Here is a 27,369-nt window from a genome sequence, read left to right as displayed (position 1 = left end):
TCTGCAGTTTGCGGAGCACCCCGACTTTACTCTTCAGGGTTCTGGGATCAATTTCCCCACTTCTTGAAAAGCTAAAGTCTAAAATGGATTTACAATCTGGGGTTGAGATCCTCTTCTGTTTAGAATGAAAGTCATTCGTATTCCATGTAAATTCACCCCGCCCCTTCCCATTCATTCACTCGACAAATATTTACTAAGCGCCTAACAGATGCCTGTCCCTGTTGTAGGCATTTGGGATAAACCAGAGAACAAAACAAGAGATTTTTGCTCTGGTGGAGCTTACAGTAGGGCGAGAGACAAACGACGAATACGAATTTTAGATTAAATCATATAATCTGGAAGGTGATACATACTATGAAGAAAAAGGTGCCAGGCTGAATGGAGGCCTGTTGTGGAGGCCAGGAGATTAGGGAGGAGAATCCAAGATTGGGATCCGGCTCAGGTTGGGAAAAAGGGAGACGGAGCTGAAGTGAAGGGGCTGCTGACGTCTGGGGACCGGGAAGGTATCTTCCGCAGGATGCCACGGAAGAGTATTCTGGTTTATGCGGAGATAGGGGAAGGGCAGAAAGGAGTCTGGACAGAGGTTCCGGCCGAGAACCCGGCAGCGGGGCACTGCTCAGCAGCTGAGGCGAGAAGATGCTCTGGCGGGCGGCTTCCAGTCCAGCGCCCGGGCAGGGGCCGGTCAAGGGCGGCCAGCCACTACGCCCCCAAAATGGCCTCCCAATGCCCCTCGCCGCCCCACCCCCGCCCCCGCGCCTCACCGCCAGCCGGCCCACGTGACCGTCGGCCCCTCCCGCCCACCCTGGCTGGCGACCCCGGGTCCCGGTCCCTGCGGCGGCGGCCCCGCCCCTCGCGGGAAACGGACCAACCGGAGGAAGGGTAGGGCGGGTCGGGTGGTGACGGCCAATGAAGGTGGAGCTCCGGAGGGGAGTAACAGGTTGGTGGGAGGGGGAGAAAGAAGGAGGGAGCGCGGAGGGACAGAGGGGGAGGGCCCGGGAGCCGATCGTGCAGCTCTCCCCGAGCCCGAGCCCGAGCCCGGGAGCGCCGAGCCCGGCTAGGGTGAGTGAACCGGGCGGGAGGCGAGGGCACCCAAGAGGCTGGCGAGCTCTCAGGTGTACCCTTGAGGGGCGGGAGTCAAGGCGATCAGAGATACCCAGGGCACAGGTGCTGTGTTGGCGAGAGGAGGAGGGGAGGTCAACGTAGGGTGGGAGTACTACTGATAAAGAGCTGGCTTCTGCTCTAAGGTGCCAGACGCAGGTGCTTGGGAAGGTGCCAGGTGAGGGGCACCTGAGGCTGAGGCTATTCCCCGGGCATGAAAGCGTTTCAGGGCCAAGATATCTCTGGAGGTCAGACGCCAGTCCCTCGGGCAGAATTTCTCCTGGAGACCGGAATGGTAGGGGGAAGGAGTCAGTCTCGGTAGGGCAAAGGGGACTTGCTGTCTATGGTTCAGAGACGGAAAGGAGAGGGCGTGGAAAGGTGCTGTTTCTCTGAGGTTCTTTCCCCGACTGCCAGTCTGAGCCGTCCCTGATACCTCTCTTCTGGCTTTGAGATGGCTCTGAGGTGTGGAGTCTTTAACCTTTCACCTATGGGAGGAGACAGGTGCAATTAATAGACACTGAGAGGTAAAAGGAGAGGATACCCCCATCTCTTTGCTAGGTGTGAAACTAAGGCTTTCAACATTTGTCCTCCTTTGCTTTTTTGCCAGAGAGGATTTTTCCTTCTTCCTCTTGAGAGAGTGCTGTATGAGAGAGGGATTTGAGTAAGCACTGATCCCTAGGCTTACAAAATATGTAGAAATACTTTTTTCTAATGAGGCCTCTTTCTGGGAGCTAATGTCAAACCCTCCCTCCAAGCACACATACTTCTGGGGTTCTAGATGAAGCTGTTGGGTGAGGTTTGGGAGCCTAACAAATTTTCTCAATGCCTCTTGGAAATTCTCCATTATTCGCTGAGACCCCACCAGGCATCCCTAACAGCTGGACTGTGGTGGCTGTCAGACTGGCAGAAGACACTGGTGCAGGAAATAAGCAGGGCTCCTCAGGAGACCCCAGGACTAGGAGATTCAGCACCTCTAAGTCTTCAGGCTGGATGAGAGGTGCACATGAGGGCCTAGACTAAACTTCTGAGGCAGATTTCCTTGCCTTAGGCAGGTGAGGGAACCAGAGCCAGCCATAACTTGGCCCCTTTGATGCCCTGCCTGAGGAGTTGTTATAATTGGGAAATAATTAGCAACCGCTATGTAGTCGACAGGCTGCTTACACATGCCTCCATACCTCTTTTTTCATCCTGGGTATTTGGGAATGGGGGGCTGGCCCTAGGGGACTGCTAATCCAGAGATTTGCCTGACCCTAAGAGGATTCTGGCTTCCTAGAACCCTTCCTGCTTTCCCCAGGCTGACCTGCTTGCCACCACCCCTGTGGGAAGTGAGGAGAAGAGTAGGGCCGCTGGTTTTCTTCATGCTAGGCAAGGGGAGAACTAAGAGCCAGGGAGGTGGCCCAGGTTATGTGGGATCTGAAATGCAACCTTGGAAACTCTCAAGAGGGAGGGGTAGAGGGAGACAGTCTTCCTGTCGCACACTGGGCTGTCTCTCACTCACCAGGCTCATTGTGTATCTGTTCGTATCTCTGTTCCTCCTGCCTGTTCCTTTCCCACCTTCTGCCTTGGCATCTAAGCTGGACAGAGTCCCTGCCCCTGGTTTTGCCCCTCTGCCTCCTCTGTGGTGTGGAATTTCTCTGATCTGCTTCACAAACTGCCAGTGGAGTCTCCCTGGCCCTCCCCTTCCTCTTGCCTCTCAAACCTGTCCAGCCAGTTTGCAGGGGCCCAGTTCCTCATTGTGTTCCCCCCCCACCCGCCCCCACTGGCCCAGCAGCTCTAGCCTGGCGCTCAGGTTTGGCTGTTTCAGTGGACTGAACCAGGAGTACACTTGGGGGGTTCTTTTTGGATCCTCAGTCAACCTTATCTCATTACCTGTATGAGAAAATAGGAGCCAAAAGATCAAGGTCACTGAGTGGTCCTTTTCTATTTTGTTTTCCTTGTTACCTCCAAGGGGAGTCTAATCAGTGTACCTCTACCCATTTTCTGCCTCTGCCAATTATATAGCATCTAGTATATTGCAAGGCCCTCTATATACCAGTTCTTCCTGGGCACACCCGAAACCACCCCACCCCCACTTCTGCCAGGAGTCCAGAGACCCTGTCACTCCTAGTTGGAAGCCAGACGCTTATGGCTGGGCCAGAGATGATGGAATTGGGGCAGGGCAGGCTAATGAGTAACTCAGGGAGAAGTGGCTGCCTGATACAGGTGCTGTGTCCGCCCCCTCCTCGCAGGCAGGAATGACAGGCAGACAGATGAAGCTGAATTAACTTGTGGTCTAGTCTTCTTCCCAAGTCCAGTTGGTGAAGAGCGCCCTGGGCACATGCCAGTGGTGGGAAAAGCAGGGTCAGGCATCTGGTGAGAGCAGAGGCTCTGGGCTCTCTGTTGCCTGGCACTCGATCACTGTTTACCTGCCTCTGGTGCTTACGCAAGACCTTGGAGCTGCCCTACTCCCTGGACCCCGCCCCGCTGTCCTCTGTAACTGAAGGCGGATAGGTTTCGGGTTTTCCATGTTGAATCATTTAGAGCCCTGCTTTCTGACCCACTCCAAAGATCCCTTCAGCCCTCCTGGCCCTGGATTCACATGTTCTGGGGCTGAAGAAGATTGAGGTATGGGAGTCCCTGGGACCTAGGGGTAGGCTTGGTTCCGCCTCTGAGCAACTTGATGCTCCTGGGTGGGCAAGGGGCTATGTATTCTCTGGGACTAGGCTGAGAACTCCTTGACCTGAATCTGGAAGATCAGTTGATATACTATCATGGTAGAGCCACATCATGACTTTTGATAGCTGGCAGTCTAGGCACATTTGGTTCCAAAATTATGACTGAAGAGGGCAGGGAGTCCAGGCCAGGAAGAGGTTCTGTTACTAGGGCAAACAAGAAATGGCTGTGTGGGATCCTTGGGAAATCTCCCCACGGCTGTGTGAGTTCTCCTTGGTTCAGGATACAACTTTTAATAGATTCATGTTGATGTCTACTATCTGCTAGGCCCTGGGGACACAGGAGTCAGCTGAGAGCAATGTTTGTTTCCCCTCCAGGAGCTTATAATCAAGTGGAGGAAACAGGAAACAAATTGTCCCTCGATAACTATATAATTGTGGTACATGTATACAATGGAATATTACTCAGCCATGAAAGGGAATGAATTTGAATCGGTTCTAGTGAGGTGGATAAACCTAGAGCCAGTTATATGGAGTGAAGTAAGTCAGGGAAAAATAGATATTGTACATTAATGCACACATGTGGAATCTGGAAAAATGGAACTGATGGACCTATTTGCAGGGCAGGAACAGACGTGGATGTAGAGAACAGACTTAGGGACATGGCTGGGGAAGAGGAGAGTGGGATGAATTGAGAGCGTAGCATGGAAACACATGTTACCATATGTAAAACAGATCGCTCATGGGAAGTTGCTGTATAACTCAGGGAGCTCAACCTGGTCCTCTATGGCAACCTAGGGGAGTGGGATGGGGTAGGGGGTGGGAGGTAGGGTCAACAGGGAGGGGACATGTATATACTTAACGGCTGATTCATGTTGTTGTATGGCAGAAAGCAACACAACATTGTAAAGCAATCATTCTCCAATTAAAAATAAATTAAAAAAATAAACTGAGGCAAACTCATGAGGCCATCTGTGGAGTATATAATGTGCATCTGATCTAGTCTGTGGGAGGGAAGGATCAGGAAAGGCTTCTCTGAGGAAGTGACATCCTTCTGTAAACCAAATGAAGCCAAGAAGGCCCCCTTGAAAGGAGCAGCATATGTGCAGGATAACATTTGTTGACAACTTTGTGACAGGCTTTTGCTGCTAGGTGTGTTCATGTTTACTATCTTGTCATTTGCCCTCTTTTTATTGAAGTAGAATCTAAGTAAATAAAGGGCAAAAATCTTGTGTATAACTTAATAAATTTTTATAGTTGTATATACCCATATAATTGTTGTTGTCTAATTCTCTTGGGCAATTACCTACCTTGTGAGGTAGTATCATTATGCCCATCTTACAGATGAGGAAACAGGCTTAGAAAAGTTGTGGTTTGTCCAAGGTAATATACATTAAGTGAAGAGCAGAAACAAGGATTCCAGGTCAGATCCGGAGTCTAGTCTGGAGCCTTTTCTATCGGATGAGTGGCTTGGAGAACTTATACCTTTGCCTTGTAGCTTCTTTTCTGGTCCCATTTCTTTTCTTTTTAAAAAAGAATTATTTATTTATTTTTGGCCGTGCTGTGTCTTCATTGCTTCTTGAGCTTTTTTCTATTAGTGGTGCATGGGCTTCTCATTGGCTTTCTCATTCCCTTGTTGTGGAGGATGGGCTCCAGGGTGCCTGGGCTTTAGTAATTGTGGCTCCCAGGCTCTAGAGCACAGGCTAAGTCGTTGTAGCACATGGGCTTAGTTGCTCCACAGCATGTGGGATCTTCCCAGATCTCTGAATCTGTGTCTCCTGCCTTGGCAGGTGGATTGTTTATCATTGAGTCACCAGGGAATCCCTCTGGTCCTATTTCTTACTTGAATTCCAGCATAGGGTCCTACCAACTAAGTATCTTGCTGTCTTGGGTATCTGAGTCAGAGGTTGGTTGGTCCAGAGAGGTTGGTCCTCCCCATTGTCTGCACAGTGGAAGGATGGGGTCCTCGGGTTCACAGGTGGGCTTTGAGGACCTTTTGAGATGCTGTGCTAAAAGTCTGGGTGAGCTGTCACCTGGGGGAAGGGTGCATTGCTTTCTTGTTTTCTCAAATACCAAAAAGGTGAAGAACCATTGCTGATAAGGGGTTCCTCCCCGCAGTATCTTCCTCTGGAGGGGAGGGACTGGGAATGTTAGGAATGCTCTTACTCCAAGCCCTGTCTCACCTAGAGCTCTGCCCCTCCTTTCCTTGCTCCCGCTGGTTCATGGGCTGCTTAGCCCTTCTACAGTCCCTGCCTGAAAGGGGCCTTGCCAAGTTTCCTTGGCCCAGAGCTCTTCTGGAGGGTTGAGTTAGGTATGTTTGTGTCTCTGGCACTTCAGAGGCTCCTCCTCCAGTTTGGTGCTAGGCCCTGGTGGAGGTTAGCAGAAGGGGTGGGGGAAGCTGGTTTTTTATTTGCTTAGAGGAGAAACTCTCCTCCCCAAGTTCCTGGAGCCAGCACATACCTGGACTACATTCCATCTGCTGACTCTGGGCTTAGGCAGTATGGACCCAGGGAGGCGACCTGCAGGTGGTCTTGGCTCTGGCCCTCAGATGGACAAGTCTGCCTGCCCTGGGGCCTCTTGGACTCATCCCACATGGCCTGCGGGATCTCAGTTCCCCAACCAGGGACTGAACCCTGGCCCCGGCAGTGAAAGCATGAACTTCTAACTACTGGACCACCGGGGAACTCCCTGGACTGGTACTCTTAAATGTTATTTAAATCTTTTCTTGAGTGGGCTTCCCTGGTGGCTCAGATAGTAAAGAATCCTCCTGCAGGGTGGGAGACCTGGGTTCCATCCCTGGGTCAGGAAGATCCCCTGGAGAAGGAAATGACAACCCACTCCAGTATTCTTGCCTGGAGAATCCCATGGACAGAGGAGCCTGGCTGGCTACAGTCCATGGGGTTGCAAAGAGTTGGACTTGACTGGGTGACTAACACTTACTTTTTTCTTGAGTAGGCAGTACTCAAAAGGGACCAGATTCAAAAGGGACCAAAAGGTACTTCCCTGGTGGTCCAGTGGCTAAGACTACCTTCCTAATGTAGGGGACTGGGTTCGATTCCTGATCAGGGAACTAGATCTCATGTGCCACAGCTAAGATCCTGCATGCCACAACTAGACCCGGCACAGCCCAGTAAATGAGTAAATGATATAAACAAACAAAAAACCCCAAAGGGACAAAAAGATGTCTAGGAGAGAGCCAGTCATTCTCCCAGCCCTGTCCCCTATCCTCAGTTCCCCCACCCCTGATGCCATCACTGCTGTTGGTTTCTTTGAGTATCCTCCCAGAAATGGGATGACATACCCTGGGGTCTGCTGTATTTAAAATGAGCTCTGGGAGCGGAGGCCCCAGTTCTCCACTGGGCTGGAGGCATCTGCATGTGGGGCTTGTGCCTTCCTTGGGGTTGGGGGAAGCATACGGTAGTGCTATATGTGTATGTGTGAAGATGAAGAAAAGTCTTTAAACTTTTGGCAAAGCCAAGCTCCTCAGGACTGTATTAGAGGAAAGAAGTCCTTCTGGGTCAGTGGGTCTCAAAGTGTGGAATCTGGATACAGCATCAGCATTTCCTGGGAACTTGTTAGAAATGTAAATCCACGCTTGGGGACTACCTCCTGAGTCTGATACTCTGCAGAGGGTCGGGGTGGGGAGCGGGTGGAGTCTGTGTTTTAACAAGTCCTTCAGATGCTGCTGCTCAGATGAAGGATGAGGACCACTATTTTATATAGAGGGAACTGGCAGGCAGTCAGCCCCGTAGAAGCTGGGCAAGTGGAGGTTTCTGGGTTTCTATTTCTAATCTCTCAGCTTAAGCTCTTTCCTTCATCTTCCAGGACCCCTCCTATCCATGGAGCAGGCGTCCACCATGGCCGAGCCCCGGGGCCCTGTTGACCATGGAGTCCAGATTCGCTTCATCACAGAGCCAGTGGGTGAGGCAGAGATAGGCACCTTACGTCGTGGTGGGCGACGGCCAGCTAAGGATGCAAGAGCCAGTACTTACGGGGTTGCTGTGCGCGTGCAGGGCATTGCTGGGCAGCCCTTTGTAGTGCTTAACAGTGGAGAGAAAGGCGGTGACTCCTTTGGGGTCCAGATCAAGGGGGCCAACAACCGAGGGGCACCAGGAGCTCTGAGCTCTGACTCGGAACTTGCTGAGAGCCCCTACTCTCAGGCCAGGGAGTTGCCTGCCCCCTCGCAGGGCAGCACCTCAGATGAGGAGCCCGGGGCCCACTGGAACGGAAGGCTACTCCGCTCCCAGTCCCAGGCCTCCCTGGCAGGCCCTTCCCTGATGGATCCAGACAATAGGAGCACCAGCCTGCTGGAGCTGGCCCCGCAGAGGACTTCCCCTGGCAACACCATTGACACTGCCCCCCTGTCTTCGGTGGACTCACTCATCAACAAGTTTGACAGTCACCATGGGGGCCAGAGCCGGGGCCGGACTGGCCGCCGCACGCGGATGCTGCCCCCTGAACAGCGCAAGCGGAGCCAGAGCCTGGACAACCGGCTGCCACGGGCCACCCTCCAGGAACGGGAGCGCCAGTCCCCTGATCACTGGATCCGTGGCACAAAGCATGACCAGCGCACGGGCAGCTCAAAACCATCAGCCCAGAGCTCTCTAGGCAGCTTTAGCCGTGCCCGTCAGACCCAGGACTGGGTCCTTCAGAGTTTTGAGGAGCCACGGGGGAGAGTACAGGACCCTGCAGTGCTACAGGTCAGACCCCATCCTTCTGTGGCTTCCAACCCCTGGCCCCTTCTCATAGCCCCAACCCACCAGCCCTGGGCCCCCTAGTGGACTCAGATGGTCTATAGCAGAGTCTACATGTTGTCTTCCACTTTATCCATCTGCTTAACAGATGATATTCACATGTACAAGATACTTCCATGGGCAGAATTCTAAAGGAAGTGGAAGTAACTGTGAAATCACCATTCACAAGCCTGGAGAGCTAACTCGTTCTTGCCAGACCACTGTGTGTGCCTCAGTCACTGGCATTTGCTAGGGCTGCCACAGATGTGAAGCAGGCTTGGAGGATATGAGTGGCTCTCTGCTGCTCTGGCCAAAACTCCCATCTTTGTCTCCCACTCAGGAATGTGAGTGAGTAGGGGAGTGACGTTACTCTGAGACAAAGTTAAATCTATTCTAAAAGTAAATCATTTACACATTCTAGTACATTAACTGCCATTAGTGACAAATAGCCTGTGACACAGCTCACAACTGGTTGAGAGCTGCCTGTCGAGCAAAATCTGGTTTGCAGCAATAGTGAGAGGTGGATCCTTCCTGGCCTGTTGCTCTGGCCTCAGAAGTATTGCCTCTGTACCCCCTTTTCAGGCTCGTTCTTCATGCTTGAAGGGCCTCATCTCCCAACTGCCACTTCTCTTCTACCTGTACCCCATACACGCTTCTGGCTTAATCTTCTCAACCTCCCGATTTCTTTGGGTTTACTTCTTGTGTAGTTCAAATCAACTCCAGACCTTCTCCGAGACCAGCAGGAGGCCGCCCCACCAGGCAGTATGGATCACGTGAAGGCCACCATCTATGGCATCCTGAGAGAGGGGTGAGTGGGGACCCCTCCCAACAGCAGAGTCACTTTCTTGTTCTAGCTTTGTTCCCCATCTTCCCTGCTCATAACCCTCCCTTCCCTCATCTCTTCCATCCCTTGCCTCCCCTTACCTTTGCATCTGTCCTTTCATCCTCCAGAAGCTCAGAAAGTGAAACCTCTGTGAGGAGGAAGGTCAGTTTGGTGCTGGAGCAGTTGCAGCCTCTGGTGGTGAGTGGCCTTCTCATGGTGGAGTGAGGGGGCAGGCTTAGGGCCTCATGTGCCTCAGAATCTGGATGTGGACTCACTTCTTTCCCCACTGTGTCTCTGGCAGATGGCTTCTCCTGGTTCTGCTAAGGTAGGGCAGGCTGAACTCACCCAAAAAGTGGAGGAGCTACAGAAAAAGCTGGATGAAGAGGTGAAGGTGAGGAGAGGGTCAGAGGTGCAGGAGGGGTGAAGGACCACATGGGAGAAGAAACTTGGCCTGGATGGGCCCTTCCAAGCAGTGGGAAGAGCGCTTGTGTGTCCTGAGAGATGAGACAAGAGTGTGTGCTAGTCCCAGGAAGGACTTTGGGGGTTCTCCAGAGCCTGGAGAGGAAGAACACATTCATCAGGGGTCCAACTACTTTTCATTCTGTTCCTCTGGACAGTCCTGTCCTAGCTCTGCCCCTTGTGCTGTGCTTAGTCACTCAGCTGTATCCGACTCTTTGCAACCCCATGGACTGTAGCCCGCCAGGCTCCTCTGTCCATGGGATTCTCCAGACAAGAATACTGGAGTGGGTTGCCATGCCCTCCTCCAGGGGATCTTCCCAACCCAAGGATTGAACTCAGGTCTCCCACAATGCAGGCAGATTCTTTACCATCTGAGCCACCAGGGAAGCCCAGCTCTACCACTTACTGACTGTATAAATCTTGAGCAAATTATTTACCTCAGTTCTTTTCATCATTATCATAATGATGGCAGTAATAGTAGCTGCCATTTATTGAGCTGAATTATTGTAGTAGGTACTATCCTGAGTAATATGTAATGATTATAGTGACCCTATAAAGTAGGTATCCTGGACCCTTGTATGATAAGAAAGTTGAAGATCAGAAAGATGAAGTGAATTGCCCAAGGTGGTAAGTTGTAGAGGAATTTTAAAATTCAGGTCAGTCTTATGCTCAAGGCTTTGTACTCCTTTTTTTTTTAAACACTGCTTCTACCTTGGCACAGTGGTAAAGAGTCTGCCTGCCAGCACAGGCGGTGCAGGAGGTGGGGGTTTGATCCCTGGGTTGGGAAGATCCCTTGGAGTAGGAAATGGCAACCCACTCCAGTATTCGTGTCTGGAAAATTCCGTAGACAGAGGAGCCTGGTAGTCTACAGTCCATGGGTCACAAAGAGTCAGACACAACTGAGCACATACACACAGTTATTACTGTGTAATAAATTACCTCAAAACAAACATCGCCCAGTATCAGAGTGTCCAAGGTCTGGGAGCCACTTAACTGGGTAGTTGTGGCTCAGGGCCTGTAATGAGCTTCCAGTCAAGATATTGGCTGGGGGTCTCGTCATTAGGATACTTGACCGGAGTTGCAGGATTTACTTCTAGCATGGCTTACTCAATGGTGGTTAGCTGGAGGCCTCAGTTCCTTGCTACGTGGACCTCTTCATAGGGCTGCTTGAGTGTCTTCACAGTGTGGTAACTACCTTCCCTCAGAGTGAGTGATTCAAGAGAGAAGCTTAGAAGGAAGCTGCAGTGCCTTTTTATGACCTAGTCTTAGAAGTGACACATCACTTCCTCCTTTTTCTGTTTGTTAGAAGAGATGGCCTGTACTCCAGGGGAGTCTATACTAAGTCCAGCCTCTGCACAAGGGGAGAGGTTTCACCTTTTGGAAGGAATGGCAAAGAATCTGTGGACATATTTTAAACCATTACAAGTATAAGGACCATTACAAGGTTTCATCTGAGGCTTAAATGCAGATAATATACATAAGATTCCTAGTTCAGCGCCTGTCACATAGTGAATATCAATAGGTGTTAGACATTTCCATTATTCCTGGTCCTTCTGAGAGGCTTGACCTACCCTTCACCTGTTTCATTCTCCTTTCCTTTTCCAGAAACGGCAGAAGCTAGAGCCGTCCCAGGTGGGGCTGGAACGGCAGCTGGAGGAGAAGGCAGAAGAGTGCAGCCGATTGCAGGAGCTGCTGGAGAGGAGGAAGGGGGAGGCCCAGCAGAGTACCAAGGAGTGAGTGCAGCTGCTGGTGCACGCAGGGCCATGTGGGGACCTCAGCCATATTCAGAGACTCCCCCAGCGCTGGGGGAGACAGGGAAATCTCCAGAAGCTGAAAGGGGCAGACAGAGATGGTTAAAGATGGGACCTTTCTCTTTACCTTTTCTATCAGATATGCTCATAGTGCATGAGTTAGGCTGCCTGGGTTTGCCTCTGTGCATCAAGTTCTTAATCTGTAAAATGGGCTTAATAATAATACCTGCCTTACCAGATTGTTGTGAGGATTCAATCATTCATGTAGCAGAAGTTTTGTGATCAGTATTATATAGTAGGTACTGATCTAGATTCCTGTGGTTCATCAGTGAACCATAAAGCAAAGTTTCTAGTGAGGAAAAACAGACAGTAAACAATAAGCATATTATGTAAGTAAATGTGTAACATGTGAGAAGGTGGTAAGTAGAGTAGGTTAAAGAACCTTAGGAGGGCTGGGTTGTAGGGGAGCAGGTTATAGTATTAAATCAAACAGGGGAGACATTGTTTAGATTTGAACAAATGCTTGAAGGAAGTTTAAAGGAATTACTATAAGTAAAGTGTTTAGAAAATAGACTGACACTTAATGCTCAGTAATGTTGTCTGTGATTGATTATTAGGCTCCAGAACATGAAGCTTCTCCTGGACCAGGGTGAAAGGGTACGGCATGGGCTGGAGACCCAGGTGATGGAGCTGCAGGACAAGCTGAAACAGGCCCACGGTCCTGAAGCTGCTAAGGAGGTGCTAATGAAGGTAGGGAGGAGGGTGTGTGTATTAATTGCTTCAGTCATGTCCAACTCTGTGGCCCCATGGACTGCAGCCCCCGCCAGGCTCCTCTGTCCATGGAATTCTCCAGTCAAGAATACTAGAGTGGGTTGCCATTCCCTTCTCCAGGGGAATCTTCCCAACCCAGGGATCAAACCCAGGTCTCCTGCTTTGCAGATTCTTTATCATCTGACACCAGGGAAAGCCCAGGGAGTAGGATGGGGTACTCTCATCTCTGCTCCCTTTCAGCAAGAGCATCCTCAAGTCTGCTCATCTGTTGTTTCCCCAAAGTATGGGGAGGAGGTAGCTGACTGTCTCTTTAGGGTGCTTTCAGGCAGGCTCAGTGGTGGGGTGATCCCAGAGACAGAATGGTGGATTTCCTTTAGCCTAACTAGGCATTGTAAAGGGCAGAAAGCACCTGTTCACGTGCCTAACAGATCAGACGTGCTCAATACATATTTTTTGACTGACTGGATTAATGAATGAATGAATTAACAGACAGGTGGATTCTAATATGGTCACCTCTGTACTTCCACCTTCACTTTCCCCAGGACCTGATAGAGACCCGGGAGCTTTTGGAGGAGGTCTTGGAGGGGAAACAGCGGGTGGAGGAGCAGCTGAGGCTGCGGGAGCGGGAGCTGACGGCCCTGAAGGGCGCCCTGAAGGAGGAGGTGGCCTCCCGGGACCAAGAGGTGGAGCACGTGAGGCAGCAGTACCAGCGGGACACCGAACAGCTTCGCCGGAGCATGCAGGACGTGACCCAGGCATGTGACAAGAGCAGGGCTGGGAAAAGAGGGCATCCCAGGGAAGGGGGCTGCCTTGAGGTCTTGGTATCTGGGGATTTTTTTTCCTGGTCATCACTGGAACTCCTGCTAAAAGACACGTGTGAGATGTAATGAAAACCTCCGTCAGGAAACCTGTAAGGGTGGAGAGAAGGAGTGCGGGCCAGAAGTCCCAGGAGGGTGTGTGATTGAAGTCCCATGGGGAAATAATGAAGGAGACTCCCTCTAGATGACAGGCAGACTGTGTCTTAGGAAGAGAGCCTTGTACTAGTGCTGCGCCAGGCTCCCTGGGTGTCAGGGTGTGCAGCTGGCACAGTGCCTCTGGATCTGAGCTTTACCATCTGCACTCTCACACTTTGCTCTGGAGTTAGCTCTCGCCTATGAACCTCCTGGCCCCTGACTCTCCTCTTCACTAGGACCACGCAGCATTAGAAGCTGAGAAGCAGAAGATGTCAGCCCTGGTGCGGGGGCTGCAGAAGGAGCTGGAGGAGACCTCAGAGGAGACAGGGCATTGGCAGAACATGTTTCAGAAGAACAAGGAGGAGCTTAGAGCCACCAAGCAGCAGTAAGGATAGTCCCCCCCAGGAAGCTTGTCCAGGATTCTTCTATCCCTGCTCTTCTCCGTCAGCGCTGTGCTCTTTTCTCAAACTGCCCTTCTCTGTATCCACCTTCCTCCCTCCTGAGGGCGGGGGCCCAGTGTATTAACCTCCAGGGAGGTGGTTTTCATTGTTCTTCTAGCCTCTCCCCAGCAGGTGGCCTCACTCTGTTTCCCTTCCCTTTTATCTCACCTTGCTGGGCTCAGACTCCTGCAGCTGCGTATGGAGAAGGACGAGCTGGAAGAGGAACTTGGGGAGAAGATAGAGGCCTTGCAGAGGGAACTAGGGCAGGCCCGAACTGGTGCTGGAGATACTCGCCAGGTGGAGGAGCTCAAGAAGGTACTTGGAAGCTGGGGGGCAGAAGGGCAGGTTAGGGTGATGGGCACATGCCTCACCCATCCACGAAGGCCTTCATGCTGTCTCCTACTGCTTTGTTTTCAGACTTCCTCCTGCCTGCTCAGCCTTATCTCTTCGCAGCACACACTCCGGCAGGACTGGTCTCCTCATTCACTGTAGACATTTCTAATGGAAAGAACTCGCCATGGCCAGCTTGGGTTATAGCCAGAGGCTGCTGGCTGCCTCCCAAGAGACCTCATGGGTAGCAACATTGAGGTGAATTTGTGAAACTCCAGGCTCATTTTTGCAAGCTTGGAAACCTCATTTGGTCATCATAGCAAGGGTTACTTCATCTTTTAGAGGGGACTCATTAACTACACTTATGAAACCAACATTTACAATTAGAACACTGGTTTATTAACTTACAATGAGCAGTGTTGTCACATGGATTGGAACACTTGCAGTACACAGCCAGCTGACCTACATGGGAAGCCAAATTGTAATTTGAAGGCTACTGCAGAATCTAGACCCAGGGAACTAAATGTTTTTATCATGCGTGGATATTTTATAAACAATCTCATAAAATTGAAATTAACACAAATAATTTCTTCATATTCCTGGTATTAGTTTATGAAGGACAAGAAAGCAGTGCTTTATTTCAAATGATTTGAAAGTTAGAAAATATTTTCATTAATTATAATTATGGAGAATTGGCATTTACAGCCTCTTGAGAATCCTTCTGGGTCTACATTTCTTTGATTGTCTATGCTTGGTATGTAGTAGGTAATCAGTTAACAAGTATTAATTAATCAATGCTTATTGATCATGCATTTACTATAAGGCTACCTAACTGTAATCAGTAAGCATTGTATTTTTAAATGAGTAAAGAAATATACCTCTGAATGATGATTTCCCAGAAAAATAAAAGCTTGAGCTTATAAAAAAATTTTTGGTGGAGAAAAAGATAATAAGTGTTAACCAAATATACTTTGGTGGTTGTCAAATCAGAAGTACTCCTAGTTTTTACTGTATTGTTATTAAGTTAACAAATAAAGATAGTCTGAAGTTTGTTCATTATATTAGCTGACATAGGCAACTTGGACATTCCTCTGGACAATCTCAATTGATTTATTATGCTAGGTAAAGCTAAAAAGTAATAACTACTGTTTCATTTATCTCATGTATTAAGTACATTTTATTAAATATTTAATCAGCCTATAACATATACATGGAGAAGGCAATGGCACCCCACTCCAGTACTCTTGCCTGGAAAATCCCATGGATGGAGGAGCCTGGTAGGCTGCAGTCCATGGGGTCGCTAGGAGTCGGACACGACTGAGCAACTTCACTTTCACTTTTCACTTTAATGCATTGGAGATGGAAATGGCAACCCACTCCAGTGTTCTTGCCTGGAGAATCCCAGGGACGGGGGAGCCTGGTGGGCTGCCGTCTATGGGGTCGCACAGAGTCGGACACGACTGAAGTGACTTAGCATAGCATAGCATAACATATACATTAGGAAAACAGACTAACCCAGTCCACTGTAAACCACACACTGTGGTAGTTTTCTTTTTCTTTGTAGTTAGTGTCTTATATAGAAGACTCACTATATATATATAAACAACCTTTCAGCCTAATTATGATACTTTCTGAATTTCAGAAGTAGCTACTAGATAATTAGAACCAGAAATCATATTTTAATATTTAAAAAAAAATCAGATCAGCAAATCACATGAATATTTATTGTGTCACATACTTTGGTTTTTAGCATTGAAAAAAAATAGCTATTTTTATTTTATTCATACACTCATCTGTTCTTATTCCACATAGTTTTTTTAAAGTAGAGATTTAGTTCATGTACCATAAAAGTCACCCTTTTAAAGAATACAGTTTAGTGGGGTTTTGTACACTCACAGAGTTTTACAACCATCACCACTATCTAATTATAGGATATTCTAATTACCCCAAAAAAGAACCCTGTATCCATTAGCAGTCACTCTTCTCATTCCCAGGAGCCACTAATCTACTTTCTCTCTCTATGGATTTGCCTATTCTGGACATTTCATATAATCGGACTCCTATTATATCGAGCCTTTTGTGTGTCTGGCTTCTTTCATCTAGTATGTTTCTCACGGTTTATCTGTGTTGTACCAAGTAACAGTATTTCGTTACTTTTTATGGCTGAATAATATTCCACTGTATGGATATACCACATTTGTTTCTCTTCATCAGTTTTTAAACATTTTAAAATTTATTTATGGCTGTGCTGGATCTTCATTGCTTTCCTTGGTCTTTCTCTAGTTGTGGCAAGTGGAGCCTACTCTTTGTTGTGGTGTGTAGGCTTCTCATTGCGGTGGCTTCTCTTATTGTGGAACATTGGCTCTAGGCAAGTGGGCTTCAATGTTGCAGCACACAAGCTTAGCACTTGTGATGCATGGGCTTAATTACTCTGTGGCATGTGGAATCTTCCTGGACCAGGAATTGAACCTGTGTCCCCTGCACTGGCAGGTGGATTCTCAGCCACTGTGCCACCAGGGAAGTCTTATCTGTTCATCAGCTGATGGACACTTGGGTCATTTCTATATTTAGCTATAATGAATATTGCCACTATGAACTTTTACTTACAGGTTTTTTTGTGATCATATGCTTATATAGTTCTCTTGGGTATATACCTAGGAGTGGAATTGCTGGGTCATATGGTCACTTTATGGTTAACTCTTTGAAAGTGGAAGTCATTCATTCGTGTCTGACTCTTTGTGACTTCATGGACTATACAGTCCATGGAATTCTCCAGGCCAGAATACTGGAGTGGGGAGCCATTCCCTTCTCCAGGGAATCTGCCCAATCCAGGGATCGAACACAGGTCTCCCCCGTTGTAGACAGATTCTTTACCTGCTGAGCCACAAGAGAAGCCCAAGAACTCTTTGAGACATTGCCAAATTATTTTCCAAAGTGGCCATACCATTTCACACTCTCACCAGCAATGTATGAGAGTTTCCGTTTCTCCACTCTCTGGTATCCCAAGCTGGTTCTCTCTGCCCTGTCACCATTTCTCTTCCTTCTAGGAGCTGCGTCGGACACAGGAGGAACTTAAGGAGCTGCAGGAAGAGCAGCAGAGCCAGGAGGTGGCAGGGCGGCACCGGGAGCGGGAGTTGGAGAAGCAGCTGAGGGTCGAGGCTGAACGGAGCCGGGGGCTGGAAGAGCAGAACCTCCAGCTACAAAAGACCCTCCAGCAACTGAGACAAGACTGTGAAGAGGCTTCCAAGGCAAGGGGAGTGGGCATAGGGCTTAGGAGGTGGAGGCTGAGGGGTCTGGAGGGCTGAGGAGCCAGAGGGCATGGAAAATTACCTATCATGGGTATGTATAGACCAAATACCACGGTCCTAGGTGTGTGCTTAAACGTAGCCAGGATGTGGCTGGGGAGGCCGGGCTGTACCTTGTGACACCCACTGCTTCTCTGTAGGGTGGGGTTCTCAGGGAAGCCTCTGGCTGGCGGTACCACCCCTCTTTCAGTCGCTCTCTGTGGGGTGGTTTTCCTGGGAGTCGTCGGCGATCTTGAGCCCCGGGGTCTGAGCCACCTCTCTGAACCGGCCTCAGGCTCAGATGGCAGCAGAGACAGAAGCGGCAGTGCTGGGGCAGCGTCGAACAGCAGTGGAGACGACGCTTCGGGAGACCCAGGAAGAAAACGACGAATTCCGACGGCGCATCCTGGGTCTGGAGCAGCAGCTGAAGGAGGCACGAGGCTTGGCGGAGGGTGGGGAAGTGGCGGAGGCTCGGCTTCGGGACAAGGTGCAGCGGCTAGAGGTTAGTGCTTTCGCTAACATCTTTGGCTTCCTCCCTGTCCTCTGTCCTCTCATCCCTGGCTACATACTGGTAGCTTAGACGGTAAAGAAACTGCCTGCAATGCAGGAGACCTGAGTTCAGTCCCTGGGTCAGGAAGATGCCCTGGAGAAGGAAATGGCACCCACTCCAGTATTCTTGCCTGGAAAATTCCATGGATAGAGGTATAGTCCATGGGTCGCGACAAGTCAGACACGACTGAGAGACTAATACTTTTACTCTCAAGGCTCAGATGGTAAAGAATCTGCCTGTAATGCAGGAGACCTGGGTTTGATCCTGGGGTCGGGAAGATCCTCTGGAGAAGGGAATGGCAGCTCACTCCAGTATTCTTGCCTGGAGAATCCCATGGACAGAGGAGCCTGGTGGGCTATAGCCCACGGGGTCACAAAGAGTCAGACATAACTGAGCGACTAACATGAACATGGGAATACTCAGCCATCACTTTTATTTTGCCTGTAATGTGTTTCTATTTGCCTCCCTAGCCCTCTGTTAACCTTGGGTTTGTTTCTGGAGTGTGCTTTGGTGTGAATGTCTTAGCCTTTGCCCTAGTGTTTTTGTCCATCTCCCACTCTACATGGTCTCTGATCTTGGAGCCTGTTTTCATTGTCCACCTTTTTCAGAAATATCTCTTCCTCCTCCCTCCCAGCTGCTCACCTCCAAATGGCTTGAGCCTGAGCTTTGCATCCTCTTGGTCCAACATCACTCACCTTCTCCTCTCCCAGGCAGAGAAACAGCGGCTACAGGAGGCCTTAAATGCAGCTCAGGAAGAGGAGGGGAGCCTGGCAGCAGCCAAGCGGGCACTGGAGGCACGGCTAGAGGAGGCCCAGCGGGGGTTGACCCGCCTGGGGCAGGAGCAGCAGGCGCTGAACCGGGCGCTGGAGGAGGAGGGGAAGCAGCGGGAGGTGCTCAGGCGCAGCAAGGCCGAGCTGGAGGAGCAGAAGCGCTTACTGGACAGGACTGTGGACCGGCTGAACAAGGAGGTAGGCACGGGCTGGCCCAGGCTCAGGAAGAGGCTCAGCTCATACAGAAGCTTGCCTGGAGCAGTGGACAGGGGAGGGAATGGGGTCACAGCGTGTTTGCTTTCCTCAAGTTCATTGTCGGGGAAGCCAAGGCCAAAGAGGCAGAGTGGCATCCTTCCTGTGTCCCCTGAGTGTTTTTGCTCACTCCTGCCATCCCATTCCTTTACGGTCTAATCCTTGGAGACCGTCTGTCTCCTGGAGTTCCTTTTAGAAGTCTATGAGACCTAAACATAGGAATCTTCATTGACAGAACTTTATATTTAGGGGAAGGGGAAAAAAAGGCCTATGGTCCCTCCTTAGACATCTGTAAGACCTTAAAACAGGAATTTTCATTGGTAGAATTTCATATTCAGGGGAGGGAAGGAGAAAGGAAGAAAAGGAAATAAATTGCTTTTTTTTCGAGTAAGGTCATCCACCTAGACTCTTATTTATAAAACTGGAGCAAACACCTATTTCATCAGTTCTAAAATGTACATTGTATCATCTCTGGAATTGATTTGTCTTATAATTGATGGTATGTTATAGTTCAGTTGGCAACTTTTTCTTTCAGTGGTATACCTTATAATAATCATTGGTATCATGGGTTTGGTAAAATATGGTCATTTCAGGCTTCCTTTGTATCAGGCACTGCTGTGAGTACATATATAATTAATTAACATAATTCTCACAACAACCGTGTGATGTACTATTATTATCCCATTTTACAGATAAGGAACTGAGACAGAGAGGATAAGTAACTTGCCTGTGGTTGCACAGCTAAGTGGTAGAGCAGGATTTGAATCCAGGAGGTCTGTATATTACTCCCAGCCATACTAGGGACCTAGGTCCAGGAGAGAGCAAGAGAGGGCTGTTGGGGCAGGAAGGAGGCTCTGGGAGAACCTTGGGAGTCTGGGCCTAGAGAAGGGACAGAGGCAACTGTTAAAGAGTTGCAGGGTTGAAAAAGCTCTTCTCTCTGTGTCTCAGCTGGAACAGATTGGGGACGACTCAAAGCAAGCCCTGCAGCAGCTCCAGGCCCAGCTGGAGGATTACAAGGAAAAGGCTCGGCGGGAGGTGGCAGATGCCCAGCGCCAGGCCAAGGAGTGGGCCAGTGAAGCTGAGAAGACCTCTGGGGGGCTAAGCCGGCTTCAGGATGAGGTAGAAGCCTAAATGGCAGGATACTGGGAGCCCTCCCAGTATTCTTATATTGAAGGTCATTCATTGCCTCTTAATTAAGTGTGTCTGACTCTTTGAGACCCCATGGACTACACAGTCCATGGAATTCTCCAGGCTAGAATACTGGAGTGGGTAGCTGTTCCCTTCTCCAGGGGATCTTCCTGACTCAGGGATCGAACCAGGGTCTCCTGCATTGCAGGCATACTCTCTAACTTCTGAGCCACCAAGGAAGTGAAGTGAAAGTTGCTCAGTCGTGTCCGACTCTTTGCGACCCCACAGACTACACAGTCCATGGAATTCTCCAGGCTAGAATACTGGAGTGGGTAGCCGTTCCCTTCTCCAGGGGATCTTCCCAATCCAGGGATTGAACCCAGGTCTCCCACATTGTAGGCGGATTCTTTACCAGCTGAGCCATGAGGGAAGCCTGCCTCTTAATTAAAGCTGTTGCCAGAGGATCCTAGGATCTGCGTTTAGGTTTAATCATTTAGGCGGGGGAGGATGGAGGGAGTTGTCTACCCTAGATGCAGACAGAGGATGCATTCCCCAGTGGCTCAGTAGTAGAGAATCCGCCTACAATGCAGGAGACATAGGAGATGCAGGTTAGATCCCTAGATTGGGAAGATCCCCTGGAAGAGGAAATGGCCACTCACTCCAGTGTTCTTGCCTGGAGAATCGCATGGACTGAGGAGCCTGGCGGGCTGTAGTCCATAGGGTCATAAAGAATCAGACATGACTGAATCAGCTGAGCACGCATGCACTTAGGTGGGGCTGTACACTGTAGCGGTGCACTTACGTCACTCCTGTACAGACAACACATCCTCTACTGATGCGTTTTCAAACCCTGCTGCACATTAGGGGCACCTGGGGAGATTTTTAAAAATCTCAATACCCAGGATGCATCCTGTCCACTTAAATCATACACCCTGAGGCTTGGTTTCAGTATCAGTTGTCTAAAAACTCAGGTGATTTAAAGTGTTGAAGAATTTTCCCCTGCAGGGTGGACTGCTCCCACCCCGCCTCCACCTCACTTTATCTGAGCTGTTGCATTTTTTTCTTCTGACCAGACTCAGAGGCTGCGGCAGGCCCTGCAGGCATCCCAGGCTGATCGGGACACAGCCCGGCTGGACAAAGAGCTGCTGGTCCAGCGACTGCAGGGGCTGGAACAAGAGGCAGAGAACAAAAAACGCTCTCAGGATGACAAGAGCCGGCAACTCAAGAGCCTTGAGGTGAGGGGTTGACGTGTAGAGGCAGGGTGGGGGAAGGTGGGGGGAGGTCTGGATCCTGGCACAGGTGGGACTTATGTGGGAAAAGCCAGGGCACTCCCAGCCTCTTTCTGTATTAGGGGTAGAAAACTGGCAGCCCACAGCTGATGGGTTTTGTTTGACTACAGTGCTTTAAGCAACTTTGAATTAATTGCCACTGTTTAGAAATTTAAAGATGTCAAATAAAATTTTGGATTTCTGGCCTCTTGTTTACCTTTGAAAAATATAACAACGAGGGGCTTTGAGTCCCGAGTTTTCTGCATGGTAATCGTTGCCTGGAGCTGAGCAGCAGCTTCTCCCCTTTAGAGTCAACAGTGGTCTTCAGTTTGCTGTGTTTGGCAATAACGACAACAGTAATAATAGCAGCAAATGCTTAATATATTGTGCTATGTGCCAAGTATTTAAGAATCATGTAAACCTGAGCAACACAGGAGACCCGGGTTTGATCCCTGGGCCTGGAAGATCCAATGGAGAAGTGAATGGCAACCCACTCCAGCATTCTTGCCTGGAGAATCCCAGGGACAGAGGAACCTGGTGGGCTACGGTCCATGGGGTCACAAAGAGTCAGATATGACTGATCAGCTAACATTCATTCATTCACTCAGTCCTGAGAATAGCCCTTTGGAATGGGTAGTTTTGTTTTGTCCATTTTACAGATGTGGAAAACAGATGCGGAGAGGCTAAGCCACTTGTCCTTGGCCCCTGTGCTAGGAAGTGGTGAAGTGAAATGAAGTGAAAGTCGCTCACTCATGTCCGAGTCTTTGCAACCCCATGGACTATACAGTTTATGGAATTCTCCAGGCCAGAATACTGGAGTGGGCAGCCTTTCCCTTCTCCAAGGGATCTTCCCAACCGAGGGATTGAACTGGGGTTTCCTGCATTGCAGGCGGATTCTTTACCTGCTGAACTACCAGGGAAGGAAGTGGTAGATCTGATTTTTAAACCCAGGCAGTCTGGCTCTGGTGCCCACACTCTTAGTCTCTATGTGGTACTGCCTGGCTTGAGTTTAGAAGCTTTGGTTTCTATTTTCCCATTAGGGAAATAGGGCTGCCCCAGTGAGAAACAGATTCTGGGGTTTGTCCTCCTGCCAAGGGGTCAGGATCAAAGTGGGCCCGCTCCTTCCTCTTGATGCCTCACTTGGGCAGCAGAGGGCGCTAGCTCCATGGTGGCTCTGGGCAGGGGGAGGGACCAACGGATTGTGGGATGGGGAGAGACAAGAATCTCTGGAGGCTGGGGTCTGAGAGCGTCCAGGTGAGAGTGGCATTGTGGTGTCCAGCATTTGGGACACAATTAACCCAAATTGTTGTCCCTCTGCCACAGGAAAAAGTCTCACGGCTGGAGGCAGAGTTAGATGAGGAGAAGAGCACAGTGGAGCTGCTGACCGACCGGATGAATCGTGGCCGAGATCAGGTAGCCCCTTCCTGACCCCTCATCTATGTTTATGCCTGACGACAGAGCCTCTCAGCCCTTTCAAAAACAACCCTACCTTCCCATCTTTCATGTCTGGAGAGATCTGGCTGCAGAATTGGTGCGTGACTAGTTCTACTGCAGAGTCTCATCTGCTTTCGGGAGGGGTTGGCAGGTTTCCTCAAGTGGAAAGAAGCCAGGAATTGAATGGAGGAAGGAATCCTGGTGGCCTGGGTTACTGACCTGAGTCTGGGCCATCTCCATTCAGAAGGGATTCTGGTTCCTGGTGAGACTGAGGAGGCCTTGTTTCAATCTTTATGGCTCCTCTCATTTGAGTAGGCTGTGATTTCTTAGTTGCCTGGGAATTTGGGGGATTCAGAGAGCACCCTCCATTTACTCTGCCCAGCTTGGTTTCAGCTTGCTGGTTCATCATCAGTCCTCCCCAAGTCCAGTTCCTCTGGCCTATCCCTGCTAGGTGGACCAGCTGAGGACAGAGCTCATGCAGGAGAGGTCAGCCCGGCAAGACCTGGAGTGTGACAAAATCTCCTTGGAGAGACAGGTGAGGGGGTGGGGTGGGCAGTCTCAGGGAGAGACCTTGGGAGGTGGATAGAATGACCATGAAAGCTATTGGAAGTAGAGTGCAAATCAAGGAGGCTTCCTGTCCCCTCTCAGAACAAGGACTTGAAGAGCCGGTTGGCCAGCTCAGAAGGCTTCCAGAAGCCCAGCGCCAGCCTCTCGCAGCTTGAGTCCCAGAATCGGGAGTTGCAGGAGCGGCTGCAGGCAGAAGAGAGGTGACATGAGCCATCCTTTCTCTCTCCCTTTGGACTTTTCTCCTCTGCCCCCACCCCCCCGCCACCCCGATCTTCTGCCTCAGTCATGGCAATCTGGCTTGATCTTTCGGGAGCCCTCTTCTCTTGATAGGGAGAAGAGAGAATTATGGAAATTCTGAAATGTGAATGGCCTCTGTCTACCCAGTTCTTTGGATCTGCCCTGGATCCTCCCCAGCCTAATGGTGGGGCTTGTGGCTGAGCCCTTAGAGTCCTTGGAGGCAGTATGGGGCCAAGTAGCAACTTCTTTAGAAATGGCAACAGCCTAGACATCCCCCTACCCCGCCCTTTCAGGGAGAAGACAGTTCTGCAGTCTACCAACCGAAAACTGGAGCGGAGAGTTAAAGAGCTGTCCATCCAGATTGATGATGAAAGGCAGCATGTGAATGACCAGAAAGACCAGGTAGGGATGGCAGCTAGGGCCAGTCAACCATAGGGCAAGTATATACTATGCATTTTCTTGAAGGCCAGGGGAGGGCCTACCTCTTATGTGTTCTATCTTAGACTTTTTTTCTATAAGGACAGAGAAATTAGAGCAAAAGGACTAGATTAGTGCATAGTAAGCATAGGTACTGAGTACTTACGATACACTGGGTACCTTTTCTAAGTGATGTATTAACTCATTTAATCCCCAAGACAAACCTATGAGGTTAGGGAACTTGCCTATGGTCACAACATTTTTCTAGGGGGCAACTACATATACCTTGTCAAGATTGCTACAGGGGAGGGTCTCAGGCCTTGGTAGCAGCAGATGCATTTCTAATGGGGGGACTTGATATCCTGCCTAGCTAAGCCTGAGGGTGAAGGCTTTGAAGCGGCAGGTGGATGAAGCCGAAGAGGAAATTGAGCGACTGGACAGCCTGAGGAAGAAAGCCCAGCGTGAGCTGGAGGAACAGCATGAGGTCAATGAACAGCTCCAGGCCCGGATCAAAGCCCTGGAGAAGGACTCCTGGTATGGGCTGCTCTTCTGCCCCCTGCTCCGTTGGGAATGAGCTCTCCTGAGCTGGGTGGGGAAAAGGGGACTTCGTGGGCATTCATTCCTGGATGAAAGCCAGGATGGATGTCTTTTAGTACCTCAGTATCCATCCTGTACCCCATCTCCCCTACTTCTTAGGGGAATCTTATGGGTAGTTTTAGGCTTTAGGAGAACTGAGTTTCCTTAGCATGAGAAGGGAGGCTGTTTTAATCTTTCTGTCATCTCCCCTGACTGGTATTCCTCTCTTTGACTCAGGCGCAAAGCTTCCCGCTCAGCTGCTGAGTCAACCCTCCAGCACGAAGGACTGAGCTCAGATGAGGAATTTGACAGTGTCTACGATCCTTCCTCCATCGCCTCACTGCTTACAGAGAGCAACCTGCAGACTAGCTCTTGTTAGCTTGTGGTTCACAAGGGCCCATAAACCACACCTGAGGCCTGGTCAGTTCTGCTCTGCTCTGCCCAGCTTCAGATTCCTCATCTCTGGCAGGGATCCAGTTATTAAAGACCTAAGATGGGGAGGGGTTTGAGTGATGGTGATAAAAAAAAATGCATCTGCGCTAAACCGGTAGAGGGACATTCCCCTTCCTCTGGGGGGAGTGGGCTCTTTAGGCCAACTGAGCCCCCTCCTTAAGTGCCGATAACCCCCTCCTCTGCTCCCTCATAAGAGCAGGCTGGTCAGGGGGATTGAGTGGGCTAGGAAGGGATAGAAATTGCCATGTATATAAAGCTTGCTTTCTTTAGCTCTTAACCCTAGGCTCAGGGAAATACCCTATGTGATTCTGCCCCCTTGACTCCTGTAATTCATTTCCTTCCTATTCTGGAGTGGGGTTAGGGGAGCATTATGGGTAATGGACATGCTGGCGTGACTCTGCCCACTTCTCACATGCTCTTCTTTGCACAGTCATGGGGCCCATGTGGTAGTCCCCACCTGTCTCCATTACATATTTTTTGTCTTCCCTAGGCTAGGATCCAAGGGACCCTTTCTCCTTCTCTTCCCATCTTTACCATTTCTATGTTCCTTCTTCTCGGTGCCTTAGCCAGGGTGAGGAGATATGGATGCTCTTCTTGCCTTTTATTACCTGCACATTCATACCTCTCCAAAGATCACCTTTTCCCCACCTGGGGCCCTCTGCCTTCCCTGCTGCCCCAGTGACTGGTCAAGAGATCTGCCGGCTTCTCTGCCTATGAGCCCCTGTGAGAGGGGCTTAGGTAGGGCTGTAATAAAGTGGTGGAGCCTGCTTCTGCTCAGGGTTTCCATCCTTCCTCCTCTCTCTCTGGACTATGATGTGTTTATAAGATGGTTGGACCTGGGAACCCTGACAACTGTCTACACAAGTTTGAAAAGCAAACAATTTTGGTCTCTATGGCCATACTTGTGGTTTCTCTTATCAGAGGTGCCCAAGCCCTGTAGGGAACTGAGGGACCCTCATTATCTCAGGAGCCTGGACCTGATACAGAGGGGCTAGAAGCTGACTCTTGGTAGAAATGGGAAGAGGCAATGGAGGATTTGTTCCTCTTTTGGGATTTGGGGAGAGCCAAGTTCTGGTGGGGAGGAGGTGAGGAAGATGATTCACCTCTCTTATTTCCTAAGCAGGCTCTGTAAGGAGCCTAGAGGAGGGAGAAGCCTGTTCTCATCAATGACTTGTAATTTCATGATTTAGAAAAATTCCTCTATTCTGAAAATCATATATTCTCTCCCAATCCAATCGAGCATTGAATTTTTATTTTAAATTAAATAAAAATTATATATCTATACTGAAATCCTTGACTTCTCATTCATTTTCCTGATTTATTTGGAGATCTAAATTATATGAAGAAGGCATATTACTGTGCAACTTAGAGGCTGAAACTGGAGTTTTCTTACCTCACTTTTAGAGGTCTTTTACAACAGATCAGATGGGGTCTAGAGAGACTAGAAGTTTATAGCAGCTCCATTCTTTCCTGGGAATAGCAAGACCAGTAAATGCCTTCTTTGAGAATTAAAGAAGACAGGTGAGAACTGAGTTTTATTCCTATGGGGCATAAGGATACCCTAAATATTTGCCTTCCAGGTGCAAAGATACCATCCATTCCTACATTGCATGTGACCCAGTTCCTACCTGGGAAGTTTGTCATCCCTGCTCTTGTGTTCCCTTGAAGAGGGGGTGAGGTGTTCACCAAAGTCTATTGCCAGATTCAGAAGTTCTGCCCACTCAAGAATGGGTCAGACCTCCTCCTGTCTGATGTCCATGAAGATCATAGCCCCATTGAGAAGCCACCTGCCAAGAGAGGTTGGGCTGGAAGAAGCTCCAAGGTCCTGCTTGACCAACCTCTCTTATGGGCCCTTAAGATGCTAACCTGGGCTTAGGGAGCAAATGCCACTGGAAAAATTGAGATTTATCCCTTCCCAAGAATACAAATTCCTTTTAAGGCAATGTGTCCCGCCTCTCCCTTCTATATAAGGGCAGCTTCGATATAATAGCTTCTGCCAAACAAGCCCCACCCATAGCCAAGCTGGCATTGACTTTGGCCTGGGCTTCCTGCCAGGGAAGGGCACTTGCCAGACTGGCTTAGGCCAGTCTGAGTGAGCTGGTCCTGGAAGTCTGTAAGGTTTGCTCAGCTCCACAAACCCTACAGGCTGGCCTATATGTAGGAACAGGAGAATGGAAGACTTTCCCAACTTCTCATCCGCTAGGGGCTGGCAGGGTGATTCTATCTTACAAACACTGGTCTTGGAATTGAAAGGTGAAGCCAAGACTAATGTTTGAGGTACAGCCCATACACGCATATGTGCTTAGTCGCTCAGTCATGTCCTACTCTTTGCGACACTCTGGACTGTAACCCGTCAGGCTCCTCTGTCCATGGGATTTTTCAGGCAAGAATACTGCAGTGGGTTGCCATTTCTTCATATAGGCA

The 27,369-nt window shown here is 49.7% G+C and overlaps 1 protein-coding gene across 3 annotated transcripts; it reads left to right on the top strand.

Moving 5' to 3' along the window:
* The first annotated feature begins 979 nt into the window (after window positions 1-979).
* On the top strand, window positions 980-26,235 carry CGN (cingulin). 3 transcript variants are annotated; one of them, XM_005203910.5, is made up of 21 exons: window positions 980-1,059; window positions 7,575-8,449; window positions 9,190-9,290; window positions 9,434-9,503; window positions 9,607-9,696; window positions 11,370-11,497; window positions 12,133-12,265; window positions 12,829-13,041; window positions 13,476-13,624; window positions 13,862-13,994; window positions 17,057-17,257; window positions 17,589-17,795; window positions 18,554-18,811; window positions 19,814-19,984; window positions 21,067-21,228; window positions 22,585-22,674; window positions 23,147-23,230; window positions 23,344-23,462; window positions 23,793-23,901; window positions 24,287-24,450; window positions 24,730-26,230. In XM_005203910.5, exons 2-21 carry the CDS (start codon window positions 7,589-7,591, stop codon window positions 24,869-24,871), a joined length of 3,585 nt encoding a protein of 1,194 aa, XP_005203967.1. In that variant the 5' UTR covers window positions 980-1,059; window positions 7,575-7,588; the 3' UTR covers window positions 24,872-26,230. The 3 variants fall into 3 exon arrangements, with proteins under 3 accessions (XP_005203967.1, XP_005203968.1, NP_001179715.1); XM_005203911.5 differs by having other exon boundaries at window positions 980-3,702; NM_001192786.1 differs by lacking the exon at window positions 980-1,059 and having other exon boundaries at window positions 7,589-8,449; window positions 24,730-26,235.
* Window positions 26,236-27,369: the final 1,134 nt, after the last annotated feature.

Source organism: Bos taurus, chromosome 3 (genome assembly GCF_002263795.3).
Source record: "Bos taurus isolate L1 Dominette 01449 registration number 42190680 breed Hereford chromosome 3, ARS-UCD2.0, whole genome shotgun sequence".
Taxonomy (NCBI): domain Eukaryota; kingdom Metazoa; phylum Chordata; class Mammalia; order Artiodactyla; family Bovidae; genus Bos; species Bos taurus.
The sequence above is the reverse complement of the archived record's forward strand: the minus strand, read 5'-3'. Positions and strand labels throughout refer to the sequence as shown.

Coding starts and splice junctions, on each gene's coding strand:
- CGN (NM_001192786.1), top strand. CDS start 7,589: ATGGAGCAGGCGTCCACCATGGCCGAGCCCCGGGGCCCTGTTGACCAT. Junction 22,675..23,146: donor TGAATCGTGGCCGAGATCAG/GTAGCCCCTTCC, acceptor TATCCCTGCTAG/GTGGACCAGCTGAGGACAGA. Junction 23,231..23,343: donor AAATCTCCTTGGAGAGACAG/GTGAGGGGGTGG, acceptor GTCCCCTCTCAG/AACAAGGACTTGAAGAGCCG.